Below are 27,438 nucleotides of genomic sequence, written 5' to 3'. Positions count from 1 at the left end.
TTATAAGTATTCATGGCTAGTTATCATTGTTGAAACGTATTTCCCCCGACGAAGGTTTCATGAAAGCCGGTTAGAAAATTCTAGGACTTATTATTTTGTCATTGCTACGCACAATGTCCGCCTCGCTCATTCTGCCTATTGCCATAAAATACTTCATGGAATGTAAATAAATGACCAGAATGATGCAGAGAATGTACCATGTAGCAGTGGTGTGTCAAGGATTTGGCTTAGGGTGTCCCTGTTGGGGGTGGGGGTGTATGACGTCATGTTACTGTCCCAGTTCAGCCAATTAAAAAAATGGTATAATTCCTCACCGAAGTCACTAGTGACACACTGACACATGCCGCTAATATAGATATCCAACAATAGTAATGCAATCACATCCGATGGGTTCCTTCCAGGCGTATCTCAGTTGGTTCAATCATCAATAATGTTACTTTTGTTATTACATCCTTCGAGTACATATTTGGCCAACTTTTTTTGGGGCATACAAGGCTGTTCTCAATCATGTTTTGGCTGGTCACTGAAAACTGGTACTTCCGTATCTTGCCGAATCTCAGTAACTGTTTGGTCCAAACTAGACTTACAACGACTTGATCAGTCGTACTCTTTCCAGTTGGAACAGGAATTGCGCCGTCGCAAGAACGCTTTGCAAAAATCCATCCAGGGCTCTGCTGGCCAAAGCTTGGCCTCTTTCGATGTCGCTGGAACTCCGCAAAAAAGTCTTCGAGTCAACCACAATTCGAACCCCGAGGCAGTTATCCTCAAAACGATGTTGTGCAAAGTTAGTTTCAGAAAGAAGCGCTTGCCGATGAGGAGCTTTGTTTTGTCCCACTAGCGCAGTGCTGAGTTCAGCACATCACAGCACACGAACAAGAGTCTCAACATGCATAGAGCGCGTCCTGGAATCTGTGCACCTGTGTAGATTTACACAGTCAATTGTTTCTTTTACAGTGTAATTGACGCACCGAGTGCGTCATTTGTCATTTGCCAAAGTTGCACACACTTGGGTTATGCACTCGTGACCGTTAGAGTGCCAAAGATTGCTCGACTCACTTTGTTCTTCGCAGAGACAGTCTCAGGTTGGAGTTCCAGTAGATATTTGACGACTTCCAGATGCCCATCGAAAGCGGCTTGATGAACAGGAATTTGACCGAACTGTGTGCAGGTAAAGACAAGTTCAGACATTCATACATCATGTTATCTATCTGCAGTCTTTATCTTACAAATTATGTATAACCTACTGTGACCAAAGTTTTACATGCCTTCCGTAGTTATCCCACACTGACAATAATATAATTATAAGCATGATATTGATGAGTCACAAAGTGCAACAGTTAGCACAATAATGACAGCTGTCGTACCGACATTCAACCATCACGTCTCAAATGTGCACACCAACAGCCTTCCAACTTGGAAGGTTCTAAGTTTCGGGGGAAAGAAAGGTGAGAAAGAGGAATACGTTGGCGTGTGTATTTGAGACGTGATGGAACTAAACATAAGATAGGTGAATATCAGTGCCACAGCAGTCATCATTGTGCTAATTGTTGCACATTATGACTCATCAATATCAGACCGTTAACTCTACGTACAGTCATATACTACTAGTAGTCAGAGAATGTGCGTTTCTCCTTGCCAGTAGTTGTGCTTTCAGAAAGAAAATTTTAGCTTTCCGCACGGAATAGTCCACCCTCATCTATGCTACAACGAAGAGTCCACAACCGTGACAAGTGGCAAAACAATGAACAGCTCCCGGACCTAAAACTTTCAGATCCCATAGTGGTGTGAGCCCTGAATCGAAGAGTCATGGCCTTGATTCAAAGAACCTGCACTGTTTTCCAATCGAGCACCGTCCAAAATGCACCAAGAAATTACCATATGGCAGGCGACTGAAATCCGAGCGAGTCGGTATCGAACTGGTGATATTCCCCAGCATTAGACATAGAGTTAGGAGAGTGATCCTCATGACCAAGAAGAGTGCTGTGCTGTAAGGAGAGTCAATGGTAGAGATTGTTTAACTTACATTGTTCTTTACAGAGATCGTGTCTGGTTGGAGATCTAGTAGACACTTGACGACGTCTAGCTTTCCATTGCGGGCAGCATGATGAACAGGAAGGTCACCGTCCTGTGTACAAGTAACACACATGACCAGACATTCCTATGCTTTATCCATCAGAAAACTACTCATATTGAATATAACGTACAACTCACTATAAAGTGAAGCATGGTCATATACACAACTCTGGTAAGTCAATTGCATTATGCTTTTATAAGTATTCATGGCTACTTATCATTGTTGAAACGTATTTCCCTGACGAAGGTTTCATGAAAGCCGGTTAGAAAATTCTAGGACTTATTATTTTGTCATTGCTACGCACAATGTCCGCCTCGCTCATTCTGCCTATTGCCATAAAATACTTCATGGAATGTAAATAAATGACCAGAATGATGCAGAGAATGTACCATGTAGCAGTGGTGTGTCAAGGATTTGGCTTAGGGTGTCCCTGTTGGGGGTGGGGGTGTATGACATCATGTTACTGTCCCAGTTCAGCCAATTAAAAAAATGGTATAATTCCTCACCGAAGTCACTAGTGACACACTGACACATGCCGCTAATATAGATATCCAACAATAGTAATGCAATCACATCCGATGGGTTCCTTCCAGGCGTATCTCAGTTGGTTCAATCATCAATAATGTTACTTTTGTTATTACATCCTTCGAGTACATATTTGGCCAACTTTTTTTGGGGCATACAAGGCTGTTCTCAATCATGTTTTGGCTGGTCACTGAAAACTGGTACTTCCGTATCTTGCCGAATCTCAGTAACTGTTTGGTCCAAACTAGACTTACAACGACTTGATCAGTCGTACTCTTTCCAGTTGGAACAGGAATTGCGCCGTCGCAAGAACGCTTTGCAAAAATCCATCCAGGGCTCTGCTGGCCAAAGCTTGGCCTCTTTCGATGTCGCTGGAACTCCGCAAAAAAGTCTTCGAGTCAACCACAATTCGAACCCCGAGGCAGTTATCCTCAAAACGATGTTGTGCAAAGTTAGTTTCAGAAAGAAGCGCTTGCCGATGAGGAGCTTTGTTTTGTCCCACTAGCGCAGTGCTGAGTTCAGCACATCACAGCACACGAACAAGAGTCTCAACATGCATAGAGCGCGTCCTGGAATCTGTGCACCTGTGTAGATTTACACAGTCAATTGTTTCTTTTACAGTGTAATTGACGCACCGAGTGCGTCATTTGTCATTTGCCAAAGTTGCACACAATTGGGTTATGCACTCGTGACCATTAGAGTGCCAAAGATTGCTCGACTCACTTTGTTCTTCGCAGAGACAGTCTCAGGTTGGAGTTCCAGTAGATATTTGACGACTTCCAGATGCCCACCGAAAGCGGCGTGATGAACAGGAATTCCACCGTACTGTGTGCAGGTAAAAACAAGTTCAGACATGCATAGATTGTGTTATCTCTCTGCAGTCTTTATCTTACAAATTATGTATAACCTACTGTGACCAAAGTTTTACATGCCTTCCGTAGTTATCCCACACTGACAATAATATAATTATAAGCATGATATTGATGAGTCACAAATTGCAACAGTTAGCAAAATAATGACAGCTGTCGTACCGACAATCAACCATCGCGTCTCAAATGTGCACACCAACAGCCTTCCAATTAGGAAGGTTCTAAGTTTCGGGGGGAAAAAAGGTGAGAAAGAGGAATACGTTGGCGTGCGTATTCGAGACGTGATGGAACTAAACATCAGATAGTTGAATATCAGTACCAAAGCAGTCATCATTGTGCTAATAGTTGCACATTATGACTCATCAATAACAGACCGTTAACTCTACGTACAGTCATATACTACTAGTAGTCAGAGAATGTGCGTTTCTCCTTGCCAGTAGTTGTGCTTTCAGAAAGAAATTTTGGCTTTCCGCACGGAATAGTCCACCCTCATCTATGCTACAACGATGAGTCCACAACCGTGACAAGTGACAAAACAATGAACAGCTCCCGGACCTAAAACTTTCAGATCCCGTAGTGGTGTCAGCCCTGAATCGAAGAGTCATGCCCTTGGTTCAAAGAACCGTCACTGTTTTCCAATCGAGCACCGTCCAAAGTGCACCAAAAAGTCACCATGTCGCAGGCCACTGGAATCCGAGCGAGTCGGTATCGAACAGCACTTAGAGCACTCGCACCACTCTTCTCCATTTTGATGACTCTGCTCCCCAAAGATCTGATAACTATATCAGCCTCGTCTGCAATAGCTGCTGCTTCTTCATCAGTCGGAAACGCGGCAGTGTGGCCATTTCCTAAAGGGGAAGTTAAGGCAAAAATTAAAATTTCACCAGTTGTAGTCTTCGGGGTGCTGAGTCGAATGTTCGTGGTCCGAGGAAGCTGAGACGCTCCCTTCCTACTTGAATCCCAATCAAACTCGCGCACTTCCACCGAAACTGGGTGACTGCGCCCTACTAGATGGGGATTTGTATGCAAAATGTCACTAAAAGCGCCATTTCGTTCTTATAAAAGCATGGATGACCGCGATTGGCCCATATGTTGTAATCTTTTGGACGCTGAGTCGATTGGTTTTGGTCCGAAAAGGCTGCGATGCAGCGTTCCTCCTTTATTCCCAATCGAACATGGTTGAACAAGCGGTCACGTGCGCCTGCGTACGCCAGTCACCTGGTCACCGTGCCTGCAGGGTACAACTTACTAGCCTGTTTGTCCTTTTTTGGGTGCAGTCCTGTCACTCGAGTTGAACCTTCGTGTGAAAGTTGTCGCCTGCTGGCGTGGTGACCAGGTGATTTGGGCACCCAGGAGCACGTGACCGCTTGTTCAACCATGTTCGATTGGGAATAAAGGAGGAACGCTGCATCGCAGCCTTTTCGGACCAAAACCAGTCGACTCAGCGTCCAAAAGACTACAACATATGGGCCAATCGCAGTCATCCGTGCTTTTATAAGAACGAAATGGCGCTTTTAGTGACATTTTGCATACAAATCACCATCTAGTAGGGCGCAGTCACCCAGTTTCGGTGGAAGTGCGCGAGTTCGATTGGGATTCAAGTAGGAAGGGAGCGTCTCAGCTTTCTCGGACCAAGACCATTCGACTCAGCACCCCGAAGACTACAACTGGTGAAATTTTAATTTTTGCCTTAACTTCCCCTTTAAGCTGAATACCGAAGTAATCAGCCCAACACCAAACTCATGAAGGCCAGCCATGGCTGCATCGTCACTCTCACACGGAGTTACGTCTTCGGAGTCGCTTGCATCACAGTAATATGTGTCGAGCCGATTTTGTAGTAGGGTCATCCCAAGCCCAAAAAAGGGGTACTATTGATAGTACCCCATTTTTGGGGTAAAAACCGGGCGCCCGGTTTTTACGTAAAAAATGATTTTTCGGGGTTTGGAGGTGGTGAAGGGGGTATGACATCATGATTGTACCCCAATGGTTGTACCTGATCATTGCCCCAGATGGGAGTGGGTATAAAAAGTAGATACTGTAGAACGGGTAATTTTAGCGACTATAAATTTTAGCGTTTTCCCATTGTCAACCGGTTAGCGACGTTATATTTTAGCGATTTGCTACGATTTTACGCACGGATCACCAGTGCACTACTAATGTCTCAACGGATTAACGACTCGAAACTTTAGCGAAAATGAGTCGATCGGTAAATTCGCTCAGGTTTTTCCGTCGCTAAAATTACCCGTTCTACAGTACTTGGTCCTACTTATTAAAATGTGCGCTTCGGTTCGAACTTCAAACAAATTCAAATAATATCAGGACGGAATAAACTTTCCAGCTACATAACACTGTCCTTCAGTTGTCGATCTGTGATGTTGAAGAGGAAATAGCTCTAACTCCAAAGGAGGCAGCGCCTCAAAATCCTAGTCGACTCGCGCATTTCGCGTCCAAAGTTTGTCATCAGAGAACTCCTGTTGCTTCTTGCACAACACAGAGAAGGCCTGGTGCTGAAATCACCACCCCAATGCTATGGAGAATTGTCACGGAGTACCAGCAACTCCTGGGCGATAGTCAAAGGATTCTCATGTAGACTACTGATCACTTGGAAATGTTCCTGCTAGTCAGTGCTGGAAAGTACAATGCAACACATTTGCATCTCGCATATACAAACACGCACACACGTTTATCATGCAATGGAGAAATGACCTGCATGGTGTTGCGAATGTACCATGCTATTATTAATATTCCCACTACCTTCTGGGATTGAGAATAACCTATTTGTACGTCTAAGTGCGTGGCTAGTTAAAAAGCACACAACTCCTTTGAATTGCAGTGTACATGCCATCTATCACACCACATGATCTCATTGGTGTCAAACTAGGTACGCTCAAAACTGACTGGACTGCTAGAGTAGGAATCATGTCACAAACTGAATTTCTACTGAGTAACTACAACGTGTCGTTCAATGCAGGACATGCATCTGCGCTATCCACACGAGGAAATTTTAGAGCCGAACGTGAATTCACCAATTACTTGGGCAAGAAATTGAGAGAGAGAGAGAGAGAGAGAGAGAGAGAGAGAGAGAGAGAGAGAGAGAGAGAGAGAGAGAGAGAGAGAGAGAGAGAGAGAGAGAGAGAGAGAGAGAGAGAGAGAGAGAGAGAGAGAGAGAGAGAGAGAGAGAGAGAGAGAGAGAGAGAGAGAGAGAGAGAGAGAGAGAGAGAGAGAGAGAGAGAGAGAGAGAGAGAGAGAGAGAGAGAGAGAGAGAGAGAGAGAGAGAGAGAGAGAGAGAGAGAGAGAGAGAGAGAGAGAGAGAGAGAGAGAGAGAGAGAGAAAGAGAGAGAGAGAGAGAGAGAGAGAGAGAGAGAGAGAGAGAGAGAGAGAGAGAGAGAGAGAGAGAGAGAGAGAGAGAGAGAGAGAGAGAGAGAGAGAGAGAGAGGGAGAGAGAAAGGGGGGAGGGAGGGAGGAGGGGAGGGAGAAAGGCAGGCAGGCAGGCAGGCAGGGAGGGAGGGAGGGAGGGAGGGAGGGAGGGAGGGAGGGAAGGAGGGAGGGAGAGAGAGAGAGAGAGACATCACAGCACAAGTGAGAATAGCTTCGAAGTCAAAAAGGCAAAAACAGCATGAAAATAAACTAATAATACTAACACATCAAATGTATCAAGAGGAAAGATTATTTCCAGCACCCACATGTGGACCAACACCAAACAACTTTTAGGGACAAAATATTTTCCTTCTGAACACACAAATCAGGGCCAATGCGTCCTAGCTGATATATCTTAGGGTTGATAACAGTATAGTGTTAGGCTAGACGGTCACCAGCCAAATATCCACTGATTACCTCCATCCATCATTACAGAATGATTCTCATGCATTTAGCAAGAAATGGTCTTTTCCTTTGATCAGTTTTACCCATGCTACTGACAACACAGTGTCTTCTACATGTAGTCTACAAGAAATTTCAACATGGTTTTTTAAAGTGGGCGCGCCCATATCATTGACATTGTGCAAGAATCCATGGTTATCAATATTCGTAATAATTATACTTTTGAGGTTCCGACTTCAGATAGAAGTCACCATGGTTCATCTGCATGGACTCTGTTGCAGTACAGGCAAAGTCAGGTGTCTTTGATTAGAACACGGGCCAATCTTAAGTCATTCTTCAATGTACAGGCAGAGTGGTGTGCAACTTACCGAATCAGTCTTGTCCACCTTGGCTTTACACTTGACAAGGTACTTGGCAATATCGATGTAACCCACCCAACATGCTACATGTAGTGGAGTGCACCTTGAAAATCGAGTCTAGTAAGAACAACATAGGTAGTGTAGGCATGCGTACACCCACACACACCACATATGTACGGACTCCCAGCCGAACAAAACACACAAGTACGCATACACACAAACGAGCACACGTGCACACACACACACACGTGCACACACACACACGTGCACACACACACGTGCACACACACACACGTGCACACACACACACGTGCACACATTTACACACACACATCACAATTACAGTATACACAGCAACAACTCACGTACACTGATGCACACACTTGCACACATATAATTTTCTTGACTAGTTTGAGGGAAAGACACAAATGGGAAAAGTCTGAAGAAAGAATTGACTGTTACCACCAGGACTCGAACCAGGGACCCTCGCTTGTAGCTAGCGATGCACTAGCCACTGAGCTACGGGGTAGTCGTCATCCCAGCAGAGACCGTTCAACGCCCTTTTCAGACTTCGTAACTCACACTTCCTGTGAATCCACACAGGCGGGTGGGACGCAGCCCTCACTATACCCACACACTTCACGTACCCACAGCATGCGGGGAGCCCGGGGTCAAAATATCTTGACTAGTTTGAGGGAAAGACACAAACGGGAAAAATCTGAAGAAAAAATTGACTGTCATCACCAGGCCTCGAACCAGGAACCCTCGCTTGTAGCTAGCAATGCCAGGGGCGTCACCGGATCCATTCACAGGGGGTGCACAGGAATTTTGCACAGGAAAGATTTTGCACAGGAAAACACGAAAATGTTCGCTGATAGTGAGCTGGATAGACGCTTTCCTTTTTCGAGAAGACGACATTTTGAGAGGAAACAGCTCCAAAGACTATTCAAGTGTGGTGACCTGACTATTACTTGCGACCACACATTTATTTCTTCTGTTTCAAACAAACACCCAGCACGCCGCCGCGACTCACAACTGAAAATTGTGTGGTGCATCGATCTGGCAAGTAAAGACTGTCTTTCGATGCCTTAACGGTCGAAAAACATGGACGGTCGGTGTATGTGCTGCGCCGCATCGACATCTGCCAAACCATAAAAGCATGCATCATCATGACCATGATGATGACTGCGCGATTTGGCGGTCCGCGCGTGTAGATTCTAGTACAAGGCCAAAGGATGCAGCACTGCGCACACGTGCACACGTACGCGCGTAGTAGGTAAGTACTAAATTAGTAGCAGTAGTACTAGAGTACTAGTACAATCGGTTATGTACATGCACTCGCTACATGCACTCGCTACATGCACTCGCTACATGCACTCGCTACATGCACTCGCTACATGCACTCGCTACATGCACTCGCTACATGCACTCGCTACATACACTCACGCGATCGCAGCAGCGCAGTAAAACTAGTTTTAGTGCATGCAGTTTATTAGTAGATTCTACCAGCACTACACTTTTCATAACCAGGAGTTCGCAAAAAAAGGTTGAATTTTTTAGGGGGGTGCATGTGCCCCCGTGCCCATCACGGGTGACGCCCCTGGATGCTCTAGCCACTGAGCTATGGTGTAGTCGTCATCCCAGCAGAGACCGTTCAACACCCTCTTCAGACTTCGTAACTCACACTTCCTGTGAATCCACATATAATTATATATACACATACAAACACAAATGTACACACACACACACACACACACACACACACACACACAAAAACACCTTGGACCTTGGACTTGTACTGGGATTGCACCATTCAACAGCTTGCAAGGCTGAAGAATCAACCGCCACTATTCAGCCTGGTCTACACCACACAGCTATGAAGTGGTTTTTTCTGGCCAGTGAGTTCCTACTTTTTGGTCTTTTTAATTTTTTCCCGCACACACGTCACACCACATACTCCGGCATGCACTGGCTGTTGGTAACCACCCAGGAGAATGAAAGAAAAGTCAGGAGGAGTTTGAGAAAGAGAAGTAAGACGTGTGTAACCATTATTATCGGGAATCGAATCCGCAACGTATCGATTGGAAATCACTGCACACGCCACTGCACCATATGGGACACACACACACACACATACACACACACACACACACACACACACATATAATATACTTCCTCTGTTAACAAAAACTTCGTGATGAATTTTTGAGGGACTGGTCTGCGCACAATCTGGCGTGAAATGAGTCGCGATCACTTTCTCGGACTTCCCTGGCATCGCATGAAAGAGGGACGGTGCAAGGAAAGCGACCTTTTACAACAAGCCGAGCGGAATCGATGGTTGCGCTGTGGCAACATAGGTGATGACAGTCATGGCGAGCGAAACTGAAATATCACTTTTCCAAGGGGATAATGTACTACTTGGCCTCTTTGCTACTCTAGCACTGAGTTTGAGAGTGATACAGAGCGATGGAACGGAGCAGCGAACGCACACAATGAGCGAGTGAACAAGGAGATGCTCCGATCGTACGGCGCAATGAAATTATTCTGAATCCAAGTAAATTCTTGTTCAACCTGCGCAAAGCCCAGATTCGAATGCTGATGACCATGCATTCTTTCAGAAGTCTGCAGTCCGATGCGAGTCTCGTAACTAAGGAAAGTTGACTGCACTTGCTAGCCGCTACCGTTGAGTGCTGGCAGGAGTATCCATAAGAGAAAGTGGAATCAGTTTTGCTGTGCCTTTACTCCTTGTTTCGAGGAGTTCTGGAGAGCGGAGATGAAACCAGGGAGTCGTAAATATTTTAACTTCCTGGTGGAAACAAGTAATAACCACGGCGGATCACGCACCTTGAAAGCCAACTTACTTGAATGACGACGATATCAAGTTCAGCTGAGGGTGATCAAAGAAGCCGACGCAAGGCTGAAACGAGCTGAACAACGACGCCAGAGAGATGACGACTCGCGTGCAGCAGATGACGACAGGGACGCAGGGTCAAAAATGAATAGGGGTGTCAACGAGTAGTAGGGTACCCGTGCTACCCGTAATTTGATACGGTAGTCGAGTAGCAATTTGCTCCTGAGAACCCGATCGGGTAGTTGGAGTATGGTGTTTTTGCAACGGTGCATGTAACCAGCACAGATGCGTGCTTGCTGTACACTTTCTATGTAACGCAAGTGCACACTCACACTACAAACTGTGTCAAAAAATACCTGATATGGTACCTATGCTACCCGGATAAAAATACCCGAACCCGTTACCCGACCAAATTCCTACCCGTTGCAGCCCTAAAAATGAGTCGAGCGAAAGTGACGCAAACGGAACTCTCTGTTCATTCTGCCAACAAGTTCTCTTGTGAGGACGCTGTGCATACGCTGAACTACCTTCGTTCAGAAATTTGCAGTCGATACAAACTGTTCTTGACTTTTTCTAAGCGTTTTCATATCAATCCAAAATTCCAAATCCATCACGAAGTTTTTGTAAACGGAGGAAGTATGAGTATATAGTATTACCTGAAGCCGAAGTGAGTATGGGCTGATATTCACTAGAATACAAACCGAGATCCCCAGGCAATTTTAAAAGTACAATGTTAAAGGAGAAGTCATCGATTTTTCCAGTAGGGTCCAGAGGAAAGACAAGTTGACATCGGTTCGAATGGCATAGCTATCGCTTCCATACGATAAGCCAATTTTGCCAAATGGCCGATTGTATGCTCGCGTTGCAATAACAACCAGTGCAGTGATGACGTATGAAAGGCGTAGCTCCACCACAGAGATGGTCGATCACTGCAGAATTTGATCATTTTCAATGGGTTCATTGGATTCACGAAGTGAAAGAAGGGTTGTGTTCAATGCTGTTAGTGCATTGAACTGTTTGTTAGTAGTCCTCTCGGTTGGGTACTGGGACGTGACACCGACAGGAGAAAGCTGGACTGCTGAGACATCAGCAGACAAGAGAAAATAGTGACGAATAACATGCTGAGATCTTGGTTGGGACAAATCAGACGTTCAGCCTTTCCCCCAACCAACTACCATGCCGTTTGCTCTTTCCACTTCCTGAAGATGGATGTGATTCTTCCAGGCGAATCTCCTATCTCTCGTAACATCTTCTGAAGCCAGGTGAGACGACAGGTGGTGGAGATTGACAAATAAAATAATGTCGTAGTTTTGAAATTTTGCCGAAAATGTCTCAGGAGAGATGGCGAATACCGAGCATCTTCTCCTAGAGGAAACATTTCCTAGGCACAGTCAGCCCAAGGAAATGCAGGAGAAGGCCGATAAACAGTTCGCAGCACTAACAGCATTGAACATAGCACTTCTTTTACATCGTGAATACAACTAGGGTTTACCGGGTGTTAGCGGCCGTCGTGAGTTCCCTTCGGGAACGGACACGATAATAAACTTTTTTTAATTTTTACAATTGAAAATGACTAAATCCTGCAGTGATCGACCTTGTCTGTGGTGGAGCTAAGCCTTTCATACGTCATCACAGCGCTGGTCGATATGGGAACTAGCCCTTTCCCAAAGGTGCTCGCCCTTTTTTTCCTTTTTGGAAAAGCCCGTTTCTTTCGCCCTTTATTGCGTTTTTGGTGAATATTGCCTTTTTTTTAGCTTTTTCAGCTGAAAAGGTGCTAAAATCTGTTTGCTCATGCATGCGATCCCAGTTTCTGAGTGCTCGATGGGCCTTGGAAGTTGGCACGCCGCTTTTTGGGGGGCAACAAGTTGGTGAAGCTTGTACCCCGTTGTACACAATGCTGTAAAAAGTGGGTTTTTGAACTTTACTTCCTGTTTTGGCTTTCGTGGACCCATAACTGGAAGAGTGCGTAATCATTCCTCAGGTTGGGTTCATATCTGAACATGTATCATGGCTATGCTTCACTGAAAAAAGAGCACTTTTTGCCTGCTTTTACTGAAAAAAGAGCACTTTTTCAGCATAATATTATTTTGAGGGACGCGAAAAGCACTAAGTGTGAATTAAAAGAGCACATTTTGGAAAGGGCTAATGGCAACGTGAGCATACAATTGGCGATTTGGCAAGTTTGGCTTATCGTATGGAAGCGATAGCTATGCCATTCGAACCGATATCAAATTGTCTTTCTTCTGTACCCTACTTGAAAAATCGATGCACTTCCTGTTTAAAATGAAACCATGCAAACACCTGGATAGTCGCATTCAAGGGCAGTAATCGTACAGAGCAGCAGTGTGTTTGGCAACTGGGACAGTGTGAGGAATGAATACCCAGCACTCATACACACACACACACACACACACACACACACACACACACACACACACACAGACCTACATCATAGAGATACAACTGGTTGATCACAGTTTCTCCGCAACAGTCTGCAAGGATGCAGGCACACTCCAGCGAGCCGTTATTGCAGGCATAGAATAGCAACCGACCCTGGTATGCAGGAATGGTATGAACACAAAGTCAAGCAACGCGCACACACACACACACACACACATACACACACACACACACATACATGCACACGCACACACACACACACACACACCCACACACATGTACACACACACATGCAAATACACACACGCACACACACACACACACACACACACGCAAATACACACACACACACACACACACACTCACACACGCAAATACACACACCCATGTGTATTCAAACAGTGATGTACATAACATACACGTCCTAGTTTTTTCTCACAGCCAGCAATTTCTATAATTATCATTCTTTTCCGTCGACAGAGTGACCTGGATCGTCAGCTCAGATTCTGCTCCTGACAATGACTCTGGCTCCTTCCGAAGTGGTGTGTCTCTTGCGGCAGCAAAGCTATAACAGTTAGAGGCAGTAGTAGTGTGTTTGTGTATGTGCACGTGTGTGTGTGTGTGTGTGTGTGTGTGTGTGTGTGTGTGTGTGTGTGTGTGTGTGTATGTGTGTGGATGTGTGGATGTGTGTGTGTCTGTATGTATGTGTTTGCATGCATTCGTGTGTGCGTGTGTGCTAGAGAGTGTTGTGTCAGTTGCCAACGGGCTCGGCTGCTTGAAGGTGTAAGGTTGTATCTGCCACCTTTGTTGGTTTCAGGGTTCATATACTTTCTATTTGAAGTATACATACCTGTTGACCATGGACTGCTACTGGCTAGATTTACTTTTGTGTTATCATGGTGCTAGTGAAGCTTGTAAAATGTATCAGATCCACTCTGATTTAGCCACCCACACTAGTACAGGTAGATTCCCTTTAATTCGAACCTTAAATTGCCAGGCCCCAACTTCGAATTATCAGGAACTTCCAATTATTCAAATGCAGCCCAATGCACTGATTATGTATGTCAAAATGCTCGAAATCGTGTGCTGATAATTTTCGCACATTTTGTTCGCATCAGCGAAACATAGGTGGTCATGGACAATAGACCAGGCCGTTTCATAATAAACACTGGATCGACACAAAGTCAATTGACTTGATATCTTGATCTTAGTCGTCTTCAATCAAATCTTTGCACTTTGCCTCGCACCGGCTCGAATCAAATTTCGAGAGAAGGTGGGTTTCTTGAACGCTACTGTCGATCCAGGAGCGGACCAGGGATCGATTTTTGAGCTACTCTTGGCTAGAGAAGGAGAAAAGAATGAACTTCGAATTACAATTATAGCACCTCCATCTCACTTCGAAATGAGCGTTCGAAGAGCATAGTCACTGTACTGTAAACAGCTCTTCTGTACGAAGGCAGAGTTCGAATTATCCAATCGGTGCACATTTTGTACTTCGAATTATGCATTCGAATTCGACTTGAAGTGACTTGCAGGAGATCTGTACAACGAAAAAGTTCGAATTACACGGAATGTTTGAATTATACCGTATTCGAATTAGAGGGAGTCTACCTGTAGCAAGTATTACCTTTACTGGGAGCAGGGGTAACTGCAGTTGGATCCCGGGACAGATACCCCAGGACCGGCGGAAGGAGGTTTTGACTGGTCCTGCCATACCCTAGTCTTTCATACAGTTTGTGTTTGTGTATATTGTAATGCAGGGTATTCACATGACCTACTCAACAATTATCACACCCGTCGGTCAGGGGCCAAGCAGTTGGTCCGGCCATGGCCTGACCAACCGGACCGGTTCCGCCGGGCCTGTACCCTGATGCCGTCAATCCTTTTTCTGCACCTTGTCCACGCCCACTTAGTAAGGTGTGGCGAGCCCAAAAGTGGGATCAGTTTCAAGTCCACCCATAGTTTGGGTATTTCAGGGGTTTCGGCCGTTGGGCGGTTCAATAGCCAATTGAGTCATCTTTCCAAGATTCCGTTTAAATCTCTCTCCCCTCTTCGAGGGAGACTCGCGTAACCAGTCATGGCAGTGAGCAAGTACACAGTGCAGTACAGTACAGTTCCGTATGTGTGTGTATGTGTATGTGTATGTGTATGTGTGCGTGTGCGCGCATGGTGTGTTTGTACTTGGTCAGTTTCATCACAATTATCGCTTATCTATCGCCACTAAGAACAGGAGTTTTTCCTACCACTCTGTGAAATTATAAGCATAGTGAAGAGGAATGATACATGAATACTCTCCGCCACAAGAGAACAATTTCGGCAATGGAATCTGATGGAGCAATCTCCCAATTGAAAGCGAGTTAGATATCGCGATTGGACTTGGTTTTACCTGTCGGGAGAGATAAACAACAATTGCGATGAAACAGACCAAGTATGTGGATGTGTGCATACTGCATACCAATAATGTCTCTTCCTCTCCAATGTGGGTGGTACATGTGAGCTCCTCCACACCTTCCTTCAAAGTACCGTCCTCCTGAAGGATTTCCTTTTTCAACTCCTGATGATCGTTCCTCTTTACAAGGCTGAGCAGATACTCTGCCTTGTTGCGAGTCTTCGTAGCCATGGTTACACCTGTAGTACACCGGACAAAATGAGAGAAATTCCAGTCAAAGTTATTAATTAACAAACACGTTATAATACACAATGATTTGTCAAGCTGATAAAGACAAAAACCAATAAATGAGTTGAGTTACATGTGCCCATCTGACCATCGTATCATTCACATACGCCTGGTCCACACAATCGGATGACATCATTTACATTCAGTACACTATAATTATTATTACGTACATCAGTACACGTTGATTACATACATCAGTACAATGTATTGACTGGTGTACTCTACTGTCACCGGGTTAGAGTACAAACTTTCTTTTCGGTGTAATTTTACACTACAATTTTCATTCATTACTGACTGCGCTTCTTTACATGCAGTGTTGCTCAATAAAATCCGGTGGTGTGGGTCAAGTTCGTGCCTTGCACTGTGGTGCCTTACACGCATTTCGCAGCCTAGTGTTTGCAGGTTAAGGCAGGATTCACAGAAGCTTTTTTGCGATGCAACACAAGATGCGACGTGATCTGCGAACTCGCGAAATACCATTCACAGAAGAAGTCAGCGATGCGACAACGCCTTGCTGATTTGGCGCGAAGTTCACTGCAGGTGGGTATGTCACCATGGTATTCGCGTGGTTTCCTAAAATCGAGCTATGTCGTTGCTGTGTCATCATGTATGTGCCATGCGCTACTTGATGTACCAGCCTGCTATGCCGGATACCGCCAGCCATGCTTCAACCAGGCGCCAGGCGCGAACTGATGGTGGTGGTGGTGAGAAGGAGAGCTCTGTGCCAGAACTTTGCAGCCTAGAGAGTGTGTGTGTGCAGGCGTGCGTTTACCGCCATATTGCCAGGTGTGTCTTTACCACCATATTTATCAACCATAAGTACAGCTGCAGTGGCGTCTTCAATTTCATTCTCCCGAGTCAAGCTCCGTATGAAGACATCCAAGAAGAAGATTGCCTGATGAGTTCAGCGGGGACGAAACGTACGTCGCAATCGAGCTATGTCGTTGCTGTGTCATCATCTATGTGCCATGCGCTACTTGATGTACCAGCCTGCTATGCCAAATACCACCAGCCATGCATCGACCAGGCGCCAGGCGCGAACCGATGGTGGTGGTGGTGAGAAGGAGAGCTCTGTGCCAGAACTTTGCAGCCTAGAGAGTGTGTGTGGGCAGGCGTGTGTTTACCGCCATATAGCCAGGTGTGTCTTTACCACCCTATTTATCAACCATAAGTACAGCTGCAGTGGTGTCTTCAATTTCATTCTCCCTTCGTAAAACTTGTAAAAATTAATAGGCAACTCTTGAACATTTGTACAAATTTGCTGTAGAAAAGGTCAAAATCGTACGCCAAATCGCTTGTCGCATCGCAAAGGTTGAGCAAGCTCAACTTCTGCGATGGCCCAGATGCGGCAGTTGCGTGGGGTGTGGGGTGGCTGCGATTTGGGGATTTGCAAGCTTCGCGGCTGTCGCATCGCAAAAAAGCTTCTGTGAATCCCGCTTTAGGGCTGCGCAACGCCTGGCATGTACTTTCATTGAGCAACACTGTACTTGTACTCCCACTCCCACAATCATGTATTTCTGCTGATAAACTGCACGTAGTACAGTCATGTACAGACATTGTACATACCCCGTCATGCCCTCTCCCTCCAATCACAACTATGCTAAAAACACACAGACACAAACACACACACACACACACACACACATCCACACACACATCCACCACTCCCCCCCCCCCCCACACACACACCATATATACGCCATGTATACGCCCGTCGCAAGAGAAGCACGCAAATCTGCAAATGCACTGGATGTGCACCCACAGGTTTTCTCTTGTAGCAACGATAGCGAACAAGATCTGAATGAGACAGATCAAGACTAGCGCCAGATAACTGTCTAATCCACACAACTGGCGAAGCCATGTGAATCGACCACCAATGCACACATGGTCTACACCACACGGAGTACATCGGCATAAAACGGCCAAGACAGTTACCTATGCACACCCTACACTTGCTGGGGTAACCAGCATACACACACACACACTCACACACGCACACACACACACACACACACACACACAGACACACACAGCACGCAATTGCCACACACATGGAAAAACAGCGGCAAAGTACTCACCACCAATGGCACCATATGTAGCGTGGTCTCTCACTCAGCAAGCACCGCTACCATCTACAATACTTCGCAAACTGCAAGAATTCTATCCCAAGTCTAAAGAAAAACTCACTCGTAAAATACAATTTTCCGCAAAGGAAATTTCTTTTACTGACAAAGCCAGCTGATCTAGAAAAGACGAAGGGCTGAACTCCAGCCAGTAGACTAGTCATCTTCACTGTCTCAGTGTCTGTCCATAGTGTGGCTCAACTGACAGCTGATTGATCTGTGCCGTTCTCAAACTCACTGACTGTTATCATTATTGGCTTGTCCGCAAAGCGCTGCATGAACTGCCTGTCCGTAGATCCAAGCCAGGATGGCAGATCCACGCGGTGCGCGCGCCTCTCCGTGGTCTTCCGACCTCACCGAGTCAGTCGTTGCGCCGCGGGCCGCACCCCCGTCATAAACCTGAGTATTACCAAGCGTACATAACCCGGTGATGTACGCTTGGTAGTACTACTGTAGTAGTACTACTATTCATGCTAATACTAGTAATACGAGAACGACGACGTTGGTTGAGAGTCTGCAACTAGTACAAGCCTACATGCACAATCATGCACCAGTCTTTTGACAGTTTCGTCAACACTGGACACCAGCACCTAACCGTCCTTGGATTCGTAGATCTACAGAGTCGTATAGTCAAGACGTATTCTTGGATATGTCTACTAGTACGAGGTGAATAGCAATTTCTGGACATGAAAATAAAATAGAAGCCCACTGGCTGTGTGTTTTACATTTTTCATATCTTTTTGTATCTATTGTATGGCTTAATCCTTCATCTTTCCAAATATGTGACAATTGCTCATGCTGTGATCCCAGAGACTTTATAGCAGGATGTTTTCGACAGGCCAATTTTTTGGCCTAAATTTCAGTGTATGGAATTCTGGACATGAAAGTAAAATAGCGTCAATAGGCATCCTATACTGCACCATTTTTGTTATTTTTTCTATTGGTGGACTGCAGTTGGCCTCTTCACACTTCCAGCTAACAGGTCCAAGACTATACAGCGTCTGAAGTGAAGTGCACATGGGGAAGCCAACAATTCGTCCATTACTTCTTATTTTACTCAAAATTCAAAATTCTCATGCGACATAGTACCACAAAACTCGTTGAAATGCCTCCCAAGAAAAGGCTATCAACAAGGCACCGACACGAGGAGAAACTACAACAGCCCAGCTGTCAACTACAACAAGAAAAAACTTCATCAACCTGACTGACTTGACTCTACACGCGACGAAAAATTATTTTACTCGAAATGTCCAGAAATGTACAATGTCCAGAAATAGCAATTCACCTCGTAGTAGTATTACTTTCTCTGAGCATGTGAGGCTGGAGAAACGTACGGTAGATACTGTAGAAGTACAAATTTTTGTTCACGAAATCTTTCGTGAGATCACTCCACCAGCAGGCTTGTTATGTACTAAATTTCGTTTTTGGTCGAGGTCTGTCACCCCGAACGCTCAGAAAAAACCTTTACTTTAGTTTGGTAGAAACTTTAGTTATTTCGTGCCTCCTAACGAATAATTATGCAAAAGATAATTCCAAACGAAAATTTGTACTTATACAGTACCAGGGAGTTCTAAAATATCGGTATTTTGCGACTCCCAGGTGGATGTGCGGAGCTGCCAAAATGACGTCGGATCACGTGAGAAAAGTATGCTATTTTCGTTGTGCAGCCCCGGCCCCAGCCTTGCGGACACTGGGCCCATGATTATCTCTCCTGCATGCAGATCGCAACGCTGGCTCATTCGATCGAGCCGCGGGCTTCTAGGCTAGCTCTCTCTCTCTCTCTCTCTCTGCCTCTCTCTCTGTCTCGTCTACTGGGTCTACACAATGGCGCCTTGCCCCTATTGACTGCTGTAGCCTGCATGCAGTGCTGGATGTGTGTGAGATATTGCACGTGATTCATCTACATGTACACGTTAGTGTGCATGATGTCATGGTGCTCCATGGCTACATTCATTCATGCATAGCAAGACTAGTAGATCTACACTACAGTACAGACAGTCGAGTCTGTGCACCGCTCACAGCTCACCAAAGCAGTCCAACCTCATGAATAAAATAGCGCAATAAAACACAGTAGCGCTAGTACGCAGCCCTGCCCCTAGCACTACACAATATGCAGTGCTGGTCTGTGCACTGGAAGTGGAACGCGGCGCTTCTGTCTTTATAAGTAGTTTATTCACGAGGTTGGATATCTTTGGCCAGCATCGTAGTCCGTAGATCAGCTTTTTACTGGCCTTTTTTTTAGTCCTGTCGTCATGTACATGTACATGTTGTAGATTATGGGTAAGCGGATTATGCTCGGGAAATGACCCGATTATGCTCTAGCGGATGCTCGCAGGATGCTCCAGAAAACAGCCAACTATGCCTTTTATATGCTTCGCCAAAAAGACCAAAAGAACAGATACTGTGCACTCATAACCATGTATAAACAATTAAAATGAAACAATTCCAGAACGTTTTCGTGTGACTATCATCAGTGGAACATCGTCACATACCGTACTGGCAATATAATAATATCATCATTGCCGCAGTGAGGCCATGAAGCGTTACATTGGCACATGTTTGCCGCACGCAGGGCGTTACATGCAAAGTCGCACAGGAGCCGTTACACAGGTTTCTATATTGCCGCAGTCCTTTTTTTGCTATTGCCGCATCACTTTTTTGCTATTGGCGCATCATTTTTTTGCTTTTGCCGCATCATTTTGAGTGAAAAGATTATTATTATTTATTATTATTATTTTATTTATTTTACTAGGGTGTTTCCCACAGACCTATGGTCTTCTTACGGGAGCCCCTAGAAAGGTTAAGCATGAACGAACAAATGGGCGATAATCTGTACAAGAGCGAACAGTGGAAGGCAGCATATTCCACCGATCAGAACCTATGTAGCCAAGACGAGAAAAACCAGCTTTAGTGTGGGCAGAAGGCAAGGCCAGAGAAAAAGAGATTTGGGACCTAGTGACGGAAGTAGTATGTGCACTGGAGGAGCGGGTATGGAAAATTTCTTTTAGGAGGGAGCTACATGTGCCGCTATGGACAGAGCGAAATACAAGAATAAAAAGCTTCAAATTGACTCGGACAGAAATGTGAGAGAGATTGTATAGGCTAAGAATATGAGAGGCACTGGTAAAGTTATCGAAACCAAAAACTATTCTTAGACACCTGTTAAATAGCCGGACATACTTATCGAAATAGTAAGAACTGAGGGTGTGGACGTATGCGCTACTTGCATACTCCAATGACGACTGAATAACACTAAGGTAAAAGCTACGCCGTGCGTGGAATGGCAAGAGATGTCTTGACATGCGGTAGGCGCCGAGTTTCCTGTTGACAGACCCAATCAAACCGTCAATTTGTGGCCCAAAAGTCAGGTGCTCGTCAATGACAATGCCAAGATAGCGTGCGGACTGCGCTCGAAGAACATGGACGCCGTCAATGACGACACTGGCGGAACCAGGCACTGCTGTTGTCTTTCTGTGAAGGAGGAGGAACTTCGTCTTTGCTGGGTTCAGCGTCATGCGCTTCTCTTCCAGGTAGACAGACAGCTTGGCCAGATCTCCGTTCAAAGCTCCGATGACTTCCTCAGCAGAGTCACCAGCTGCATACATATTAACATCATCCGCAAACTGCAGAACTGTGGAACTGTTGACGCATGAGGGAAGACCACGGACATAGAGGCTGAATAGGATAGGTCCCAAAACAGACCCCTGCGGAACACCCTGCGTACATGGCACGCGTGGCAGGCCCTCTGGTGCAATGAGCTGCTGCGTTCGATCACTCAGGTAGCTTTTAAACCATGCCAGAGCCGAGTCACCAATCCCACAATCAAATAACTCATTCAACAGCAACTGGTGATTGACGCTGTCAAACGCTTTCCTGACATCAGCGAGCACTACGCCAACAACTTTCCCATTATCCAAATCTTTCAGATCGCCGCACCCCGCCGGACGCGCGTTACGAACTCAACGAAAATTTGTCGCACTAGCCTGGTCGCGCGTTACGCCGCACCCCCCTGCGTTACGCGTTACGCGGCAACATATATTGCCAGTACGGTAGTAAGGATCACTAAAACAACCAGTTATATAGCTAGAGTACTATGAAAAGAAGCGTGAGAATGCAGCACAGCTAGCGGTTAGCTGTGCTGCATTCTCACGCTTCTTTTCATATTACTCTAGCTATATAACTGGTTGTTTTAGTGATTCTTACTATGTGACGATGTTCCACTGATGATAGTCACACGAAAACGTTCTGGAATTGTTTCATTTTAATTGTTTATACATGGTTATGAGTGCACAATTGATATTTTTCATTGCTATTTTACGACTGTTGTCTCCTCGTCGGTTATTTAGAACAGATACCGTATTTCCGCAAATAAAAGGCCGTCCTCGTTTACAACGCCTTCCTCGTATATAAGGCCGGGGCAGGGTCCGATTGAAAAAATAAAAGACCGTCTCCGATTAGAAGACCGGGCCTACTAAACGAGTCTTTGTTCTTGTGTTAAAAATAGAAGACCGTGCTCAAACTGTGGGAAAAAATAGAAGACCGTGCTCAAACTGTGTAGAAGAAAATGGAAGAACGGGGGTAAAACTGTGTGGGGAGAAATAGAAGACCGGGGTCAACCTGGGTTGAAAGAATAAAAGACCGTCCTCGAATACAAGACCGTCCTCGATTATAAGGCCGGGTTAGGACGAGGTTGAAAAAATAGTAGACCGGCCTACTATTTGTGGAAATACGGTACTAGTCATGAAAAAAAGGACTCAGACCATTGTCATGATGTGAACTGGGAGCTTTGTGGAAGTACAAGACAATAACATGCAAGAGGAATACCAGATTCACAAGCAAACGCTGAACTTTTGGGAGATGTCCTATAGTGGCTGCTAAAATATTATTCCAAATCGACAAGAAGCGCTATGTACGGTCCTTCAATAGCAGGTGTGTATAATTATAACAGCCTCATGATTGGGCATCTGCCCTTGTTTTTCGGATGCCATTTTATGCTCCTTCTCAAAAGGACTTGACTATGCCTACCGTGTCTAAGGGCAAAATTTTGGAAAATTTTTTTTCCCTTGAAAATCAATCACAGGGGTCTAAAGAACACCTCTGTGGAAGATAAAGTTGGATATCATATTTGAAAGTATACAGAGACCATGATTTCTATGGCATTGTCCAACACGGAATATGCCTTATATTGCATTATCTACAGTGTTGCTGAAAACAGCTACAGGTTTGCGAGGCAGACTTTAGTCTTGCCCAAGACATTCAGTGAAGGCTGCCTTGTTCTCCGCATGACAAAACCCAGCAACATTGTCCAGCAAGTACTTTCGGCGTAGAGCTGACAAGCCTGCTTCTGGAAGCACATCAGGAAGAGAGCTGCTTGAGAAGCCTGTGGTGTCACTGGGATTACGCAGCAGCTGGATGGTGTCACCTTCTTCAGCAGCCGACGTTTTTTTCATCTTGATTTTGCCTGGTTGTTCTTTGGTCATGTTGAAATGCTGGTACTGTGTTATGCCAGCAAGGCGCTTGAAGTAACCCTGAAGAAAGGAATCCCAGTCCCTCCACTCCCAGTTTTTCGTACTGGCGACGTTCGAGCAAGCAGATTCCGTAACGACACTCACGAGCTGCTCCATCGTGTCAATATCACCTAGTCGGTACTTTTGCTTCGCAAGACCGAATCCTCCATCAACTGAACACCGAGTGTGGCCGACCACCATAAAGGAGATATCAATCTGATCCTCCAGTCCGCATAGCAAACGCCAGCAAAGATACGCCATCATTGTTTTGTTTTTGTTTTGGCCGCAACAGTTGTCACAGTGGAGGTGGAGCTTGCGGCCATGAACGGAGCTCTCAAGGTAAGCATGTAGCATTGATATCACACAGTTAGGGTTGTGATTCAGCTTGTTGTCTTCTCCCATTGTTTGACCCTCATGGTAGAGATGATGAATTTGCTCTTTGGATGCTTCATTGACGATGCCGAAGTCATTCACACGGAACATAACTTTGTAGTAGACCGGCCCTGGTTGTCTCGCGTGCTGAGGCAGGACGAATTGCTCGGCAAAGTCGAAAGTCAAATGAGTAAATTCAGGGTTGGCTGGATTGGCCACCAGAGATTCGGATGCCTGTTCAATCACTGTCGTGTAGAACTCGCGCTCTTTTTGTGCAAGGACCACATGGTCACGGAGCGCTTCCGTCGCGGAAATCTTTTCATCCTCTGCACGAGCAGAACGAATATCGTCCCTGAGCAGCTCACACTTGTTGCACACATCCATCCGCCGCGTCATAAACTTGATGGACTTGCACTTTTTCGTCCACAGGTACAAAAATGCACGGTAACCCAGGGTTTGCGCTTCACCGGACTGCTTTACGTATTCGGAGTGTACGGACTTGTAAGTGGCAGATGCAGGTAAGTAGATGGGAGCTTCCTCACCTCTTCCTCTTGGGGCTGCAGGCATTGGGAGACCGAACACTAAGCTATAGTTCAAGATGAACTGCTGTGCTCTGTCTCCCACTTCTGCTGGAAATTTGTTCCAAGGCACATTGCCAACGTTTCCGTGAGCACCTGGGTGACAGCTACCATTCTCCACATCCAGTTGCAGACGACGCAAACGCGTTCTGCCAACCATATGCAGCTTCATGAACGCGGTGCGACACACAATGTGGCCCATCACAGTATAACCAAATGTGATGCGCGTACGCTCCGGATCCGCTGCGGAAGCTGCAGAAGCTGTCGACTGATTATGTACGACAGGGTCGTCGCGTGTGCAGCGCGCAGCCAGCACACCAATCAAAAAAATGTCGAGCTCTTTGGATTTCATTGCCGAGACTTGGTCTTGGTAGTGAAGGATTGAGTTCGAAGTGAAGCTGCTATAGTGGTTGCTCTGCACGCAGCCACAGCCTTGAAGAATCAGAGAGTCCACAGCGTCAACGCTCTGAAGCGCGTCTTGTTCATCGTCTTCATCGTCGCTTGCTGAATCAGTGTCTCCACCTGATTCCTCGGCACTCGACTCACCTTCAAGCTCAACCCAGGAGTCTTCCACGCGCGGGCGCTTAGCAGGAGGCTCATCAGACTCACTACCAGACAGTGAGCGAGTGCAGCTGCTAGTTGCCGACTCCTCCGACTCGCCAAAGAAACTGTCGTCTTCCGCCTCGAGAACTTTGCCGATCTCTTCGGAGGCGCCGATAATCACGCGGGCGGTACAGCCGGACCGACGTGCTGCTCGGCTTCTACCTCGAGTGTGACTACTCACAGGCCCTTCCTCAAGTGCTTCTTCCAACTCCTGCTGTGCCGCCACGTCCATGATGATTGATGAAAGTCGATCGCTTGTCGCTTCTCTTGAGATCGAGCTGGAATGTCGACAAGATCAGCGATCAAGCTAAAAAAATGTTTGCTCTTCTTTCCGATCGATTTTCTCAAAATTCTGAAAGAAATCGGTTTCCACCGAAGACACGTTTTCGCATGCACTGGCCCATATTATGCCTTCAATTATACCTTCAATAGCAAGTGTGTATGAATGCCTCATTGGGCATCTGCCCCTTTTCCGATGCCTTTTTATGGTCCTTCTCAAAAAGGACCTGATTATGCCTAAAATTATGCCGGCATAATCCGCTTACCCCTACCGATATGTACAGGAAATGAAGTCATTACGAAAAGCGGGTTGGGAATGTGGAACATGAGTCGTTTGCCCTGGCACTTCAGACTGGGACAGGTGGTTTTCGGCGTTCGGCAACAAGCCTATAGTAGGCTATACTCTATACAAGAAAACTGCATTGTTCCTGTTTGACAAGTGTTATTGGAAAGGCTTCCTGTCTGAAGCCTTTCCATACTGGTACTCGATGTTCCAGTTTTGTGACACGAGAATGGCACGAGAATTAGTGTACCGCTGAGTGTACCGCTATACACGTGGTCGACACGTAGTCGACACTTTGTTGATACTTTTTTGACACGTGACCCCGTCAACGGTCTGCTTTGTGCCAATGCCACTCGGTAAACGCCGATGTCGCGTACGACAAAGACGACTATCCCGTACGCGAAATAGTTGAGAACTGCATGACGTGGACCTGACGGCAAGGACAACTGCGAGGAGGCCCCTTTCGGTACCCCTGACGGGAAGGAGAACTGCAGAAGTCGACGAAGTCGAACGAGGAGGCCCCTTTTCCGTACCCCATACTGCAAAGTGCCATTGATGGATACCTTTTGCACCTGGAACGACCCCTTAAACGCTGTCGCGGCGACTATCCCGTACGCGAAATAGTTGAGAACTGCTGACGGGGACCTTTTGCACCTGGAACGGCCCCGTAAACGCTGTCGTGTCGGCGGGGTGAATGTGCAGGGTACTAGGGTGAAAAGAATTGCTGCAAAGACGTCCCCTCTACTAGGCTCTAGGCCTTTGCCTTTGGAGACATCGTCGGGGAACTGAATGCGCAGGGCGAAAAGAATTGCTGCAAAGACGTCCGCTCTAGGCCTTTGGAGGCATCGTGGGAACTCCTTCCGGTACTGTACAAACTGCTGACGTGGCCGTGGACATGTACATGGAGAGTCATGGTGGGACTTCATGTACATGGATACATGGTGGGAATTCCTTCCGGCACCCCCGTACCGCAAAGCCAACGGTGGGGAAGGAGAAGTGCAGACGTGCAGGAAGACGAACGAGGAGGAACCAGGACGAGCGAGCAATGGCAGGACTAACTGGACCGTAAGTAAGAGCTGAATTGTGCATGACAACTTGACATCCATGCGGCACTCGCCACTTGCCACTGCATATTTCTTGTCCACTAACAATGTCTCTCCTCTGCCCCCTGTGTGTCCACGGCCCTGTTTCTGAATTGGCCCGATGAATCGAATGTCTTCCGCAACTGGAACGGCCCCGTGAACGCTGTCGCGTCGGCGACTGAATGCGCAGGAGGGAAAATATTGCTGCGAAGACGTCTCCTCTAGACGACGGTAAGGCACCCGATTGATATGTTGCCAGTGTGTGCCAGGGTATCGCGCGATGGTGAATGAGGAATGAGGAAGGGTACGGTGGGACTGTAGACCTGTTACCTTCTACTAACACGTTATCAGGTGGAGAGTGTCTTGTACTCACGTTATCAGGTCGAGAGCGTATTGTAGTCACTCTCTCTATTCCTGTACTTCATTACGTTTAAGGTGTACGTATAACTTCTCCAAAAAATGTAATGGTCTACAGTCGTGTCGGAAGGGTACGGTGGGACTGTAGACATGTTACCTTCTAACACGTTATCAGGTGGAGAGTGTCTTGTACTCACGTTATCACTATTATCAGGTCGAGAGCGTATTGTAGTCACTCTCTCTATTCCTGTACTTCGAAGTACTTCATTACGTTTCAGGTGTACGTATAACTTTTCCAAAAAAATTTTAATGGTTCACGTCTTCAGATAGAGAGCGTATTGCACCCACTGTCTAGTCTCTGTAGTGCATTGAGATTTTGTTGATCGAACATGAAATGGATACACAGACAAAGCCAGGCCAAGTACATGGCGAGATGTCGCCAGAAGAACGTCTTCAGGTAGAGAGCGTATTGCACCCACTGTCTAGTCGATTTTGTGGATCGCACATGAAATGGATACACAGACAAAGCAGGCCAAGTACATGAGAGAGTGGACGATGTGCAGATCGACACGGCCTGCGGGTACTTCATTAAAGTTACCCGTGACATAACTAGGATAAAAGTTAATCACTGCAAAAACATTGCCAAGTATGTGAGCACTTTGGACTTGACAGAAGAGTGC

General features: G+C 46.1%; 1 protein-coding gene across 1 annotated transcript in view; it reads right to left on the bottom strand.

Annotated features, from left to right (window-relative positions):
* The window catches only part of LOC135820011 (ankyrin-1-like), a 33,643-nt gene extending 15,836 nt beyond the window's left edge, over positions 1-17,807 (bottom strand). Inside the window, exons 1-4 of the mRNA XM_065333311.1 lie at positions 17,653-17,807; positions 15,353-15,525; positions 12,946-13,050; positions 7,656-7,763 (exon numbers count right to left, since the gene is read on the bottom strand). Coding sequence (XP_065189383.1) covers positions 7,656-7,763; positions 12,946-13,050; positions 15,353-15,517 — 378 coding nt within the window. The 5' untranslated portion in view covers positions 15,518-15,525; positions 17,653-17,807. The remainder of the gene's footprint in view (positions 1-7,655; positions 7,764-12,945; positions 13,051-15,352; positions 15,526-17,652) is intronic.
* Positions 17,808-27,438: the final 9,631 nt, after the last annotated feature.

The sequence above is a fragment of the Sycon ciliatum genome, chromosome 6 (genome assembly GCF_964019385.1).
Source record: "Sycon ciliatum chromosome 6, ocSycCili1.1, whole genome shotgun sequence".
In the NCBI taxonomy this organism is placed as follows: Eukaryota; Metazoa; Porifera; class Calcarea; order Leucosolenida; family Sycettidae; genus Sycon; species Sycon ciliatum.
The sequence above is the reverse complement of the archived record's forward strand: the minus strand, read 5'-3'. Positions and strand labels throughout refer to the sequence as shown.